Consider the following 13088-nt stretch of genomic DNA (forward strand, 5'->3'; position numbering starts at 1 on the left):
ATTTATAGATGAGCACCCACAGTATCTCATAAACTACTACATACATACCCCCCCCACACACATCTGGCGATGCAAACCGTCAGTAAACAGTGTGGGATCCATAAGTCAACCTCATTTTAGACCACATCCCTTATGCATATTACATCAAAAGTAGCAACAGTAAACTCTTTCCTGGCATGTGAAGTTAAGAATCCACACTGTGGCTTTCATATAACATGCATAGCCATTCAAGAGCATCACTATAGAAACGCCCCTCAAAGATAAAGTTCCCTTTCTGGCTGCATTTGACAGAATCAGCTTTTTTTCGGCATGCCATAAACCCTGCAGGGCCTTTATTAAGAATTATAACGGGATGAACAAAGTCGTCTTTGTTCTGTTCGGGGGGAATTTGTTCAAATGGGTTCAGCAAAAGAACGTAATTAAAGTCTAACAACACAGAGCAAAGGAGAAGTAGCAGCACCGCACTTTGTTTTTATGGAACTGATGCGTTATTTACTGCCCATCTCTTTCCAGGGTGTAGCCGGTGCTCATGCCCACAGACCTGCACATGCACATTAGTCTATTAATAAATGAGGCCGAAGCGTTGCCATTTTATTGCAGCATTTTCATCCTGCAGTCATTTCTTAGAAATCAATTAAGATCCTGAATGCTGTATTTTTACCTTAGCTTTAAAAATAATATTCAAACTCTGAAATTGGATGTTGGCCAGTCAAATAAATCCTGTATTTATTTTTTCGCGGCTTCAATATGAAGAATATTTTGAAATGAAAACATTACAAGGACAGAAAAGAAATAATCCGAACAGGTCAAACTATGTGTGATTCTTTTTCCTCTCTTCAGAAATTATTATTATTATTTTTTTGCTGTATTTTATTGTTTTTCCAAAAAATGCTGCTGTTTTTTTATTTATTATTCCAAAATGTATGAAAGAAAAGTTAAACATGGCAAAAAACATCATCATCATCTCAACTAACCACAGATTGAACAGTAGGGATGTTCGGATCAGGTTTCCATGCCCTCGAGTCAGAGTCATTTGACTTTGAACTGATACCGAGTCCCGATCCGACACTTCTATAATGAAATTAGTTTTAAAATTAAAGAAACAGATCCAGGATGTCCCTTATTTTTTGATTCTATTCATCTTCTTTCAACATTTAACTTGTAAACGGAGCACTTCTGTGGCGTAGCTTGATATAATACTTTTTTCTCTTTGGACTTATTAAATATTAAACACAAATAGTAAAAATAAAACGAACAGCACCTCAATTGCACAGTTTTTGTCATCCTCTTCAAAATACTTCCACACCGCATAAATACTGGCACGACTCGCTTCAAGCTGCTTCCGTGGTTTGCCCCGCTTGACGGTATTCAACCAATGAGGTCACAGGAAGTGACGTCATGTCGCATGCGTTGCCATTTCTGTTGGAGTAGAGAGGTCTTACTCTGGAGTAGACAGGTCTCTCTGTTCCACAGTGTAACTCCAGATCTGATAAAAAGTAATGACAATAACTATTGATATATATCCGAGTCCTGATCGGTAGCTAAGGCCCGATTCCGATCGAGTCTGCAAGCACGTGATCGTGCCCGGTTTCCGATCACGTGATCGGATCGGGACATCCCCATTGAAAAGTAACCGAGCCAACGATGTGTTTAAGCTCTACATCGCTGCAGGGACGTGGTGCTTCTGTGATTATTGGTTTGCCTGTAATGAAGGAGGGACTTAATGAAGTGATCTGTACTTATCAGTTTCTTTGGAGACGAGCCTTAATTGTACGTTTAGAACCCTGTTGCTGTAAAGAATGCGCTGTTGGTGTGTACGTTCGGCGCGTTGCTGTAATGGAGCGTGACCTCAGAAACATTCTCCCCTGAAGCGATGAAACCTTCAATTAAGGAATTAATTATCACTTCTGCTACAGCCGGCCTGCAAAGGGAGCGTGAGCAGAGCGGATCGGCTCGGCCGAACAAAGCAAAGTACATATTGTATGGAGGGACTTTAAAAGCAGGGAACACATTAAGAGCTTACCTTACGCACACGCTTCTCTGAGCCATCGCATCTCAAAGGCGCTATTGTCTTTTGTTGCACCACCCGATTACTCTGCCACTCATCCATTCACCCGAAAGCTCAAGGTTTCATTGCCACTGATTGGGTGTGTTCACACTCCGACGTACTCTTCTTCCAGGGATAGAGCTATCACTGAGGCACCTGAAATTGTTTCTTTTCTTTTTTGCCTCGGGGGGCCGTCGGATCCAGTAAAATACAGAACCGATAGGATTATACATTATTTATAATTATAATATTTTGTTGTGCCTTTGGGTAGCACATTATATATACCGTATTTTTTGGATTATACGTCGCTCCGGATTGTAGGTCGCACCAGCCAAAAAATGCATAATTAAGAAGAAAAAACCATATATAGGTCGCACTGGAGGATAAGTCGCATTTTTGGGGAAAATTTATTTGATAAAATCCAACACCAAACAACATATAGCACAAAGAACATGCTAACACGTTTACCAAAATATCAGGTTTTATTCCGAATCACGAAATCCAAGGAAATCTTCATCCTCGGTGTCACTTTTGAACAACTCCCCCAACTCGGCAGGTAGACAAGACGCCGCTTCCTCTTCTACGTCGCTTACATCAGACTCGTCGTCAGTTGCAGTTCCAATTATTCCAGCCTTTCTGAATCCCGACAGGATGGTTGCGGTTGTCACTGAAGCCCATGCTTTGTCGATCCATTCAATGACTTCCAGGAAAGTTGCATGGCGCATTCTCCCGGTTGCCGTGAAGCTGTGCTCTCCATCCGTCATCCACTGCTCCCACAGGTTACGCAAAACTGACTTAAAGCTCCTATTCACGGAGATATCAAGTGGCTGGAGTATTTTGGTTAAGCCTCCAGGGATGATGGCAGGTATGGAGTTGAGAACTTTTAATTTATTTTTTAACTGTGGTGTGATGTGCGCTCTCATGCTATCCATCACAAGCAGAGCTTTGCGTGCTCTAAAGAAGCCATCCGGTCGCTTATTGTAGCACTTTGTGAGCCACAAGTTCATCATTTCTTGATCAATCCACCCTTTCGCGTTCACGGCGACTTCAACTGAGGAGGATTGGATTTTTGGCATGGTTTTTTGTTTGAAAATGACCATCGGTGGCAGTTTTGATCCGTCTCCACAACATGCCAGCACCACTGTGAAGTGTGATCTCTCATGACCAGTTGTAACGATATTCACACTTTTTTGCCCTTTCTCTGCAACACTTCGGCCCATGGGGATGTCAAAAGTGAGGGGGACCTCGTCCATGTTAATAATATGATCCGGTGTCACGTTGTGATCACTTACATGCTTTTCAATGAACGCGCGGAAACTGTCAACCTTGGCTTGGAAGTCCGCTGGCAGTTTTTGGGACAGTGTCGTCCTTGCTCTGATAGAGAGGCGTTTGCGCTGCATGAAGCGGTAACACCAAGAAGGTCCTCCCGCAAAGCCGTTTATATTCACCGCCCTGGCAACCACTTGGGCGTGGAGACGCAACTGCACCGTTGACAAACCTCTCCCAGCAGCACGTTGTTCAAGCACCCATGCGTGAACTCGTTCCTCCAACTGCGGCCACCTAGCTTGTCGCCCGCGATTAGCTTTCTTTGTTTTCTTCATTTCAGTAAGCGTAACCTCCGCTTTTCGCCAGTCCCTTACAAGTTTTTCGCTCACTCCAAACTTTCTTTCTGCTGCTCGATTGCCGTTTTCGGCTCCATATTTCACTATCTGAAGCTTGTAAGCCGCGGAATATGACTTTCTTTTCGGCGCCATTTTCAGTCAGCCCTTCTAATTTGTGTTTTTAGATAACAGGTGTGACAGATAACTCTGAACCTCCAGAAACCGCGACAGATTCTGACGGGTCACAGAGTTCCCTGTAACACCTGTTATAGAAATGTGTAGGCTACTGTCTCTGCGCTCACAGATTTTGTAAAAAAAGCATATATAAGTCGCTCCGATTTATAAGTCGCACCCCCGACCAAACTATGAAAAAAACCGCGACTTATAATCCGGAAAATACGGTATATATATTCTAAAGTTATGACTATCGAACTGATCAATAAATGTTTTAAGTCTTATCTTATTATCCTCCTCAAAAGAACGAGGTGTCTTTTGATAGTTTGAGGATCATGAAAGTTTGATTTAGATTATTTCAGTATTTAATTCTTAGATAGTGTAGGGAATTTCCGTATTTAGATGGGATTCCACAAAGTAATTACATGCCGACACCACTAGGAATGCACCACATTTAGTTTGTTATTGTAATGACTGATTTCAATTGAACGCATCGCAACAGTGACATCACACAACACAGATAAACATGGGCTTAGATTGGCTGGGGCGGGACCCCCACCTTGAGGGGGACGGACTCATGGACATAGAAAGACACGGACGCGGAGAGCGGCCCTTTGTTCGGACCTGAGACTCACACACGAAACAGGATCGAACCTCAGCGCTGATATCCGAACTAATTGTACTGATCTGTTAATTATATAAATGTCTTAATCTTAACCCACATTCTCCTCATTGAATATGCACCCACTACGGAGAACAAGAACCGGAAGAGGGTTTGGTAAAACCCTACAATAGCAACAGGAATGGTTGACATTCAAGATTTTAGCTGCCAATGTAAAGATGTGCATCTGAAGAGTTTACAGGTAGTCGTACGTCCGCGTTCGGTTCCGAGGGTCTGGTCGTAAGTGGGCCCGTGTTAAATCACCTTAAGTATATTATAACTGTGGAATGAAGACAGTTTCCTCCTGGTAGACATCGCGAGGGTGAGACCGCGGGATGCTGGCGCTGATTCCAGAGAACTCTATTCGCTTGCTTTCCAGTCTGTCGTAACCAGTGCGGCCGTAAAGTCGAACAGTCGCATAGGTCGTAAAGCCGATGACTTCCTGACTGTTCTTTCACCGCCAGAGCTCAAGGGCTCAATGATGTGTCACATTGGAAATTTGCAAAAAAAAATAGCAATATTTAAATTACGTTGAAAGTGTTAATGTGAAATTGCTAGCATGTTCAGCTCTTATCACGCAAATAGGGCGATTTCTATGGTAATAGAAAATAAAGGATTAAAGCTTAACAAATAAACTGTCGTGTCTGACAGTAAAAGTGCCTCATTCAGTCGGATTGTTGTCCTTCAGGCTTTTAGGTGTCCTGCGGAACAAAGCGGATGCTTGGAAGTAATGGGATTATTCCGGTGCATTAGCCGGGACCACTCTGGTCTACTTCTTTTTTTTTACACGATCAGTCTTCTTTAAATCGAGGTATAATTCTCTGTCCTCCTTCACAATATAAAGATGTTTTTATTCCATAATTACTTTATGACGACCGACTCGTCTTGAAAATAGGAATCATGTGGCACAGTCGTGTTTCTGGTCCAAGGTGAAAGGCAGCCGGTTACTAATTCAGCTGAATCTTGAGGGACATTCTTAAAGCCTTCTGCATATTTCATTAGGCTGCTCATTGTTATTCTATACTGGATTTTAATTACGAATAGAAGAAACCCAACTGTGTGATTTGACTGCATCTGTTTTTGCTCTGAGGTGGGCGAGACGGTTGCTCCTTTTGGGTCTTCTCTGCAGCGCTGCTTCTTTTTCCTGCTCATCCCCGTCCACTGATGGACACATTCATTCATTTCTATTTATTTTTTGCTTCCTTTGAAACACTTGGCCTCATCACACTCGAGTGATAAGTGTTGAGATCGGCACTACAGTACTTCAGTCGATGGTGCTGAGCAAGGGCGTGGAGAATGAAGCTCCCAGCCAGTCCATTCAAATGGAGAATTGTGATTAATTGCAATCGATAGTGTTGGCACGGGCACTCGAGATTTCTCATCTGCTTGCCTTTGTGTTGTTCAGCTAGTTCCACATCGCGGCACACATCATTCGACACTCCCATACATAACACATCATAATGCGAAGCATCCTCTCCGTCAGCACTGAATGACGTCTTACGATAAGTCGTGCATTTGCGGTTCCCTGCGAACCTCTCTTCACCCGCATTCACCCTGAGGACACGGCAAGCGGATGAGCTCAGAGATTGTGGAGGTGTCATGAGGCTGAAGGGCCGGAAGGCCGGAGGATGAGTCGGAGTCAGAGAGTCCTCATAACAATCTGGGCCCGAGTTAGGAGGCGATTCCCGTCCTCTGAAAATATGCCATCTGTTTGTGTCTGTTGTCTCTTGGCGTGTCCGCAGGTAACTTTCACAGTCTACTTTGGGCCAGTGTCAAATTTTCCAAGGGAAATAAAAAGAATGCTGAGTACCACTCCGTCGAAGCCGACTCGCTGCACAGAGAGTCTGTGAATGAACGTCTAAGATAGATTCAAAGCTTCATTATGACAGCGAACCTCACTTCATACTTTTATTCAATTCTTTTTTTTTCTTAAATATCCCATATTATACTCTTTTTCCACAAGTTAACGCAGTTACCAGACACTTTTATGAAATATCTGTGACGGTCTTTGGTCAAAATATGAAACAGATGCTGCAGGACAGCGTCCCGTCATTTCTGTCTCAAACAGCTCGGTCAGAAAAGACTCTTAAAATGAAAACTAAATTGCGTGCACGCACGTGCAATGAATGTGCATGCATGTACACACATATCTTGTGCACGTTTTCGTACTGTGATGTCACAGTAAGAGAGAATTCTTCCAGAAGCGTTTCTGTACTCGATTACAGAACTCTGCAGGATTGACTGGGTGTTTTATTTTGCTGTTTTTGGGTTGATAGGGACCCAAACGCACCATAATAGTGTAGAAACATGGGAAAAGTGAGTTTTTCATAATATGGGACCTTTAAATAAAATAAAGCTGAGTTGAATGCCTGATGTTTGTTGTATCCAACGATTGAATGCAACGTGATTCAGACGAGGCTTTCTTTTCCCTGCCCTACCCTGATTCCACAGAGGTTTGACTGGCAGCTTTCATATAAAACATATCAGCACTGGCATCGACTAGCAAAGCTGCGTGTTGGGCCGGGTCAGAGGAGAGTCTGGTGCTGCCGGACCCTCGTCTTGAAGTGCGATTTACCGCAGAGCCGCTCTTTGTAGGGGATTTAATGAGGGTGAGACGCTGCTGAGAGAGCAGATGGTAACTCAACAAGTCCTCAGCATCGCTGCCTGTGTAAGAAACACACTGAAAACAGGCAATCGCATTCATAAATATATAAACCTGTGCTGAAACAAGCCTATTGTTCACCCTTAGTCTTTTATTTCCTCTCTCCTCTACGCTCATACATCACGAAGGAGACGGACCCTCCAGAGGCAGCCGGCATGATGCTCGACACTGGAGAAGGATACAGTCTAAAAAAACCAACAACTCTTCCTCCCTGACTAATAAACCCAAGAATACCGTTTGCACGTTCCAAGTTCTTCTAAATTGATGCCATTGTTTACTGTTTGTGCCGAGCGGGCCGGGGAGCGTTGGTTTCTGATCAATGGCTTCAGATGCTGGGAGTAATTATTTTTGCGCGGAGATGAAAGTCGGGGTGCCGCAGCACAAACAGCCTGTGGCTCCAGCCATTTTAAATGAGTTCTGCGCATCTCCTGCTCTATGTGGGGAAATTAGCATCCTCCACTGAGGATGAGCGATTGTGTTACCCGACCTTCCGTCGGGGGGGGTTGGGTGTGTGTGGAGATCTTTGTACGCAGAAGGTCGGAGGTGGTTGGAGATTGGATTATATTTTCCCTTTCGACTCCTGATTATGGATTGCAGGATGTTGAGTTCTGTGTACTTCAGCCTGGATATATATAGATATATTTTTTGTTATATTTTTGTTCGGTAAAAAAAAAAGTACTTTCAAAGGAAAATGTATACAGTTGAGTACTTAGGTTCAAGTTGAATAATGAATGATCATTTCAAATTCAGCTAATTCTATAACGTCTGTATTGCAGCTCCTGAAAATCTGCTTTCTACACGTTAACTATTTCACAATAAATCCATGACTGACAGCAAGGTTTTTATTTTAAAATAATGAATAGGTGCCAAACAGTTTGCAATGCATCATTTGATTTTGATCCAGATGCTGATGAGGATGTTTTACTGTGTATTTGTACACACGATGTAGACGTTGCATTGGGAGCATGAGGTGTTTGCAGGTGTTGAGAAGGAAAGCTCATTCTGATCATGACCATGAATCCTTTTTTTCTCAGGGACGCCCAGGTTCACCAGCCAGCCATCGCCGGCCACTGTGCATCTCGGAAGCTGCCAGGTCATGGCATGCGAGGTCCTCCCAGATCTGGTGCCCTTCATCCGGTGGGAGAAAGACCGCCAGCTGCTCGAGCCGAGCACCAGGCTGATCCAGCTGCCCAACGGAGCCTTGGTGATCAGCAACGCCACGGAGGGAGATGCCGGCCTTTACCGCTGTCTGGTGGAAAATGTGGGTTCGTCCAAGTCCAGCGATGAGGCTCAGCTCCAGGTTGCGCCAGGTAACGATTGCTCATTTGTTCTGCACTGCTCTCCCATTGTGACCCAGAAGTAAAAGCATTATCCCTGCATCGCCTTAATTGTTGCTGCTCATCAAACATGTTCACATCCTTGAGTTGTTAGGCCATGGTGTAATCATCTTTCCATTGTAAAAGCTCTTGTGCAGTAAATTGAAATTAAAACGTAGTTCAGTGCATCAGATGATTACTGTGGAACATGCTCTCTTCTTTGGGTTGCTCATTACCTTCGGCACGAAGGAATCTGTCGTGTTGTCAGAGACGGTTGAATGATGGGACTCCCACTGGGCTTATCAGTGAAGCAAACAGTAACTCAGCCGTAGCTCCAAAGAGGGCTGAATTCCATTGTGGCAGTTTCTCAGCTCTCCCCTGTAGAAGTTTTATTTGCTGGGTTGTTAAGCACCAGGCTCCTGGCAGCACAGAGGAGGTCTTAGTGGTCATAAATCAACATCAACAAGACCCCAGTGGGGTGGGGGGTATATCTCGCCTCCAAGGTTGTGTGGTGGAGTGGCAAAAAGGCCCGACGCATCCAGCAGGAAGGACAACTTTTAAAGCCCAAACGTTTTGTTTGGACGCTACCAGATTTCAAATGACAGAGTTGCTTTTAGGGCGGTTCCGTTTCTGCCAAATCAAAATGAAGCAGCTTGAATGTGAAGTGTGTTTGGTCACCTTGGCCTTCCAGGCGATGACGTTTACACCGGTCTCTTTATTTGTTTGGGTGGTTTGTCAGGTTATGCAAAAGTTACTGCATAGATTTCCACTCGGCTGGTTGGGATAGCAAAAGGGGCGGAGTCAGGATTCATCCAGAATCCTAGAATGATTAAAGGCTGGCGGTTTGTCATTCTGTTGCTGAAGGGGGGCTCTTACATGTTGCTATAATTTGCAATGTGCTACTATGGCGTTTAGTTTAGCTTGAATTATATATGGATCACTGAACTTCTGAAGAGTTGAGACTTCTGCTCCCTCAGACGATGGTCATTATTCCCAAGGTCACTGCTCTCCTACCCCGGCCTGAACCCTGACCTGTTTCTCTCCCATCTCAGAGACTGGAGAGGAGAGGAAGCTGGAGTTCCTGGTGCAGCCGCTATCTGTGAACAAGGTGGTGGGCACCAGCGCGCTGCTGCCCTGCGTCGCCACTGGCTACCCTGCACCGCACGTCCGTTGGATGTTTGCAGACAAGCTGATAGAAGACAGGTACGAACATGAACTCTCATGCGTTGGTTTTTTGCTCCATTTCAGATGTAAAAGAAGAAAATGTTTCTGCCGGGGTTCATCCTTTATTTCTATCTTTAATCAATCCCAAGACAACACCGCAACGGGGTTGCCAGCCAAAGGCAAAGTCCACAAATTAAGAGTCAGGAGAGATTGTCACAGCTCCTGACTCTAATTACCAAAGCCAGAGCCGCTCAAATCCCTTGGAGTGAGAATGGCCATTGGTCCTGGGAAGTTTGACTCTTACCAATTAAGAGCACACATTGTTTGCCCAACTCCTGCAGAATAATAAGTTTGCATCTTCTGGGGGGGTCAACAAAATGAAGCCTAAATCGGACTCATTCATCTCACTCCAGCCCCAGAATGGGATTTCTACCTTGAGTGAAATGAAATCTCACATCGGTAGCCACGAGGCTTCAGAGTGGTGTGAGTGAGAACATCATTACACTTTCCAACCTTAGCTTTCGAAGCACGGCGCCTCGTATCGAGCTAAATGTCTCACACACTATCTGAGTAGCTCTAACCTCCAATGAGAGCTGGTTAAAAGCTCCTTATTAACCTACGCATATTAATTACAAAAGACTATAAGACCCCACCTCCTCCCCCAGGGTGGCTTCATTCGTAATTAGCAATCATGCTTTAGCCTATTTGAAGTGGACCTCCATGCTCCTGCCTTCAGAGCAGGAATGGATCTTGGGGGGGGGGGGGGGGGGGGGGGATACATTACCATGGCCGCTGGTTTGATTTTAATGCGGCATTGACAATTAGTAAGAATAGCAACAGAACTTTCTTTTTTCTCCTTGAGAGCCTCGTGTCCCTCTCAGGCGTTGCACGAGAGACAGAAGAGCTGCTGTCAATTAAAGATTGGTGTGGCATGCAAAGAGCCCAATTGATCTTCGGTACAAAGCACACACAGGGCCTTGAAAGTGGGCGTGCCCAAGCCACAGACGGGGGGATGAGATTTTTCGTTCCAAAGCGTCCGTGTGAAGGCAGAGAGTGGCTCGTTGACGGAAGGGATAATCACATTCAGCCCCTGTTACACAAGCCTCAGCTCCATTCTTCCCCTTCTATCGCTATCACAACGGCAGAAAGGCACAGATACTGCATGGTGGTTTTAGGCAGATGATTCGTGATTGCCTCATCCTCCTGACTGACTTCTCTGATGCACTTGAAGGTGTTTTCTAAGGCACAGCGGAATGCTTTGAACCGTTTTGAAAATGTGTCGTATAAGGAATTTCGGGAAGTCTTCAAAGTGTTTCTTTAGTGTGTTAACCCGACAGAAGAAATGCTCTGCGGATTCTTTTGTATCATCTGTCCATACCGCTGTCTAGGACTCTTTGATGACAGATGGAAACAGAGAAAGACTTGGAAATGGAAATTAGAACAGGTGGTTGTCAGACTTTCTCTTGATGAAAGGTTGACTTCTTTCTGTGTTGCTGTCTTCATTTCCAGGACGTTTCCGCTGCACGCCAACATTAAATGTAAGCTGGGTTCACACTGCACAATGTTTCGTCCTTTAGAATAGCCACAATGTCCGATTGAGCGGCCACTATCGGGAATCCTTGATGTGATTTTGGAACGTGGTTGTAGACACCCCGGTCAGTTCTTACTGGGAAACAGGTGCAGGGATTGAAAAGAGAGATGTTCAAGTGCATAAAGACGATAATGATGGAATTTTTAATCGCCCCTTGGGTGGGAACTGGAGCGCTGTCTTTCTCCTTGAATATACATGGGCATACAGCACATGTATAGTATGTGTTGTATACATGCACAGTATGTATTGTATACATGCACAGTATGTGTTGTATACATGTATAGTATATACACACACAGTATGTGTTGTATACATGCACAGTATGTGTTGTATACATATATAGTATGTGTTGTATACATGCACAGTATGTGTTGTATACATGTATAGTATGTATTGTACATGCACAGTATGTGTTGTATATATGCACAGTATGTGTTGTATACATGCACAGCATGTGTTGTATACATGTATAGTATGTATTGTACATGCACAGTATGTGTTGTATACATGTATAGTATGTATTGTACATGCACAGTATGTGTTGTATACATGTATAGTATATACACACACAGTATGTGTTGTATACATGCACAGTATGTGTTGTATACATATATAGTATGTGTTGTATACATGCACAGTATGTGTTGTATACATGTATAGTATGTATTGTACATGCACAGTATGTGTTGTATACATGTATAGTATGTATTGTACATGCACAGTATGTGTTGTATACAGTAATCTGTTTAGATTGCATCTGAAGCCTTTGATCTGTGAGATCACATTGCCTGTGTGAATGTAGTGAGCGAGTGAATGTCGGTGGTGGTCAGGAGGGCCGATGGCGCAAATGGGCAGCCTCGCTCCTGTCAGTCTGCCCCAGGGCAGCTGTGGCTACAGTAGTAGCTCACCGCCACCAAGTATGGTGTGAATGAATAATGCACAATGTGAAGCGTATTTGGGTGCCTAGAAAAGCGGTATATAAAATCAAGCATTATTATTATTATTATTTTTTGCAGCTCACTACACTCTGCTAAATGTAAATGAGAAGGGTGTGGTCTACGGAGCATCCCCCCAGCTCCTCCTATCCATACCCATGAAGCGCAGTGTCTGTTGCCTAGCAACATTGGCTGAACTCGACTTGATTATTTGATGAGTTGTAGTCAAAGCTATGCAGGTGTAGTAGTATTAGTACAGTTTTATGCGAAAAGAAATAGCAGTAACTGAAACGGAGCCGGTCGTGATTCATGAACCTCAATTGAGTAGTTCAGGCATTTAATCTGCATAGAAGAGTGGATTAAAATTCCACCACAGCAATATCCAGTTAACATCTAATTAAATAAAATGATTTTAATTTTGTGTTCACCCATGTTGCCTTTGTTTTCTGTTAAAGTTTGATGATTCAGCATATTTTGGACCTGTGGACACAGAGGCGGGACATCGGATCTCTCACACATGCTGCTCCTGAAGACACTAGAAATGACAGTCATTTTTTTTTTTTGTTCTTGGGAGTGTCGCTCTATCACCTAATAGAATTCTCCAGCAGTCAATAAAACGGATGAATTATGTATGTCGTCTAGCAACAGGGGATTGACAGAGCATGTAAATCAACCTCCGTTCTAAGCCTCCAAGTCATCCATCTCTGCTCCTCCTTGTCGTCTCGCCCTCATTTAAATATGATTGTGTATATATGCATTTACTTATGCATGAAGAGAGGAGCATGGTGTGGGAAATAAACCCTCCTCACACACACACACACACACACAGGTCCACCAGGAATATCATTCACATTCAAACACACGCACACACATGTGTACACGTATATGCACAGGCACGCACACCTGTGAATGGTGAGTGATTTTTGTAGCGTCTGGA

The 13088-nt window shown here is 44.0% G+C and overlaps 1 protein-coding gene across 1 annotated transcript in view; it reads left to right on the forward strand.

The window, feature by feature from the left end:
• neo1a (neogenin 1a) overlaps window positions 1-13088 on the forward strand; it is a 163069-nt gene that overhangs the window by 91147 nt on the left and 58834 nt on the right. The window contains exons 3-4 of the mRNA XM_068741802.1: window positions 8180-8455; window positions 9514-9664. Coding sequence (XP_068597903.1) covers window positions 8180-8455; window positions 9514-9664 — 427 coding nt within the window. The remainder of the gene's footprint in view (window positions 1-8179; window positions 8456-9513; window positions 9665-13088) is intronic.

This window comes from Brachionichthys hirsutus, chromosome 1 (assembly GCF_040956055.1).
Source record: "Brachionichthys hirsutus isolate HB-005 chromosome 1, CSIRO-AGI_Bhir_v1, whole genome shotgun sequence".
In the NCBI taxonomy this organism is placed as follows: domain Eukaryota; kingdom Metazoa; phylum Chordata; class Actinopteri; order Lophiiformes; family Brachionichthyidae; genus Brachionichthys; species Brachionichthys hirsutus.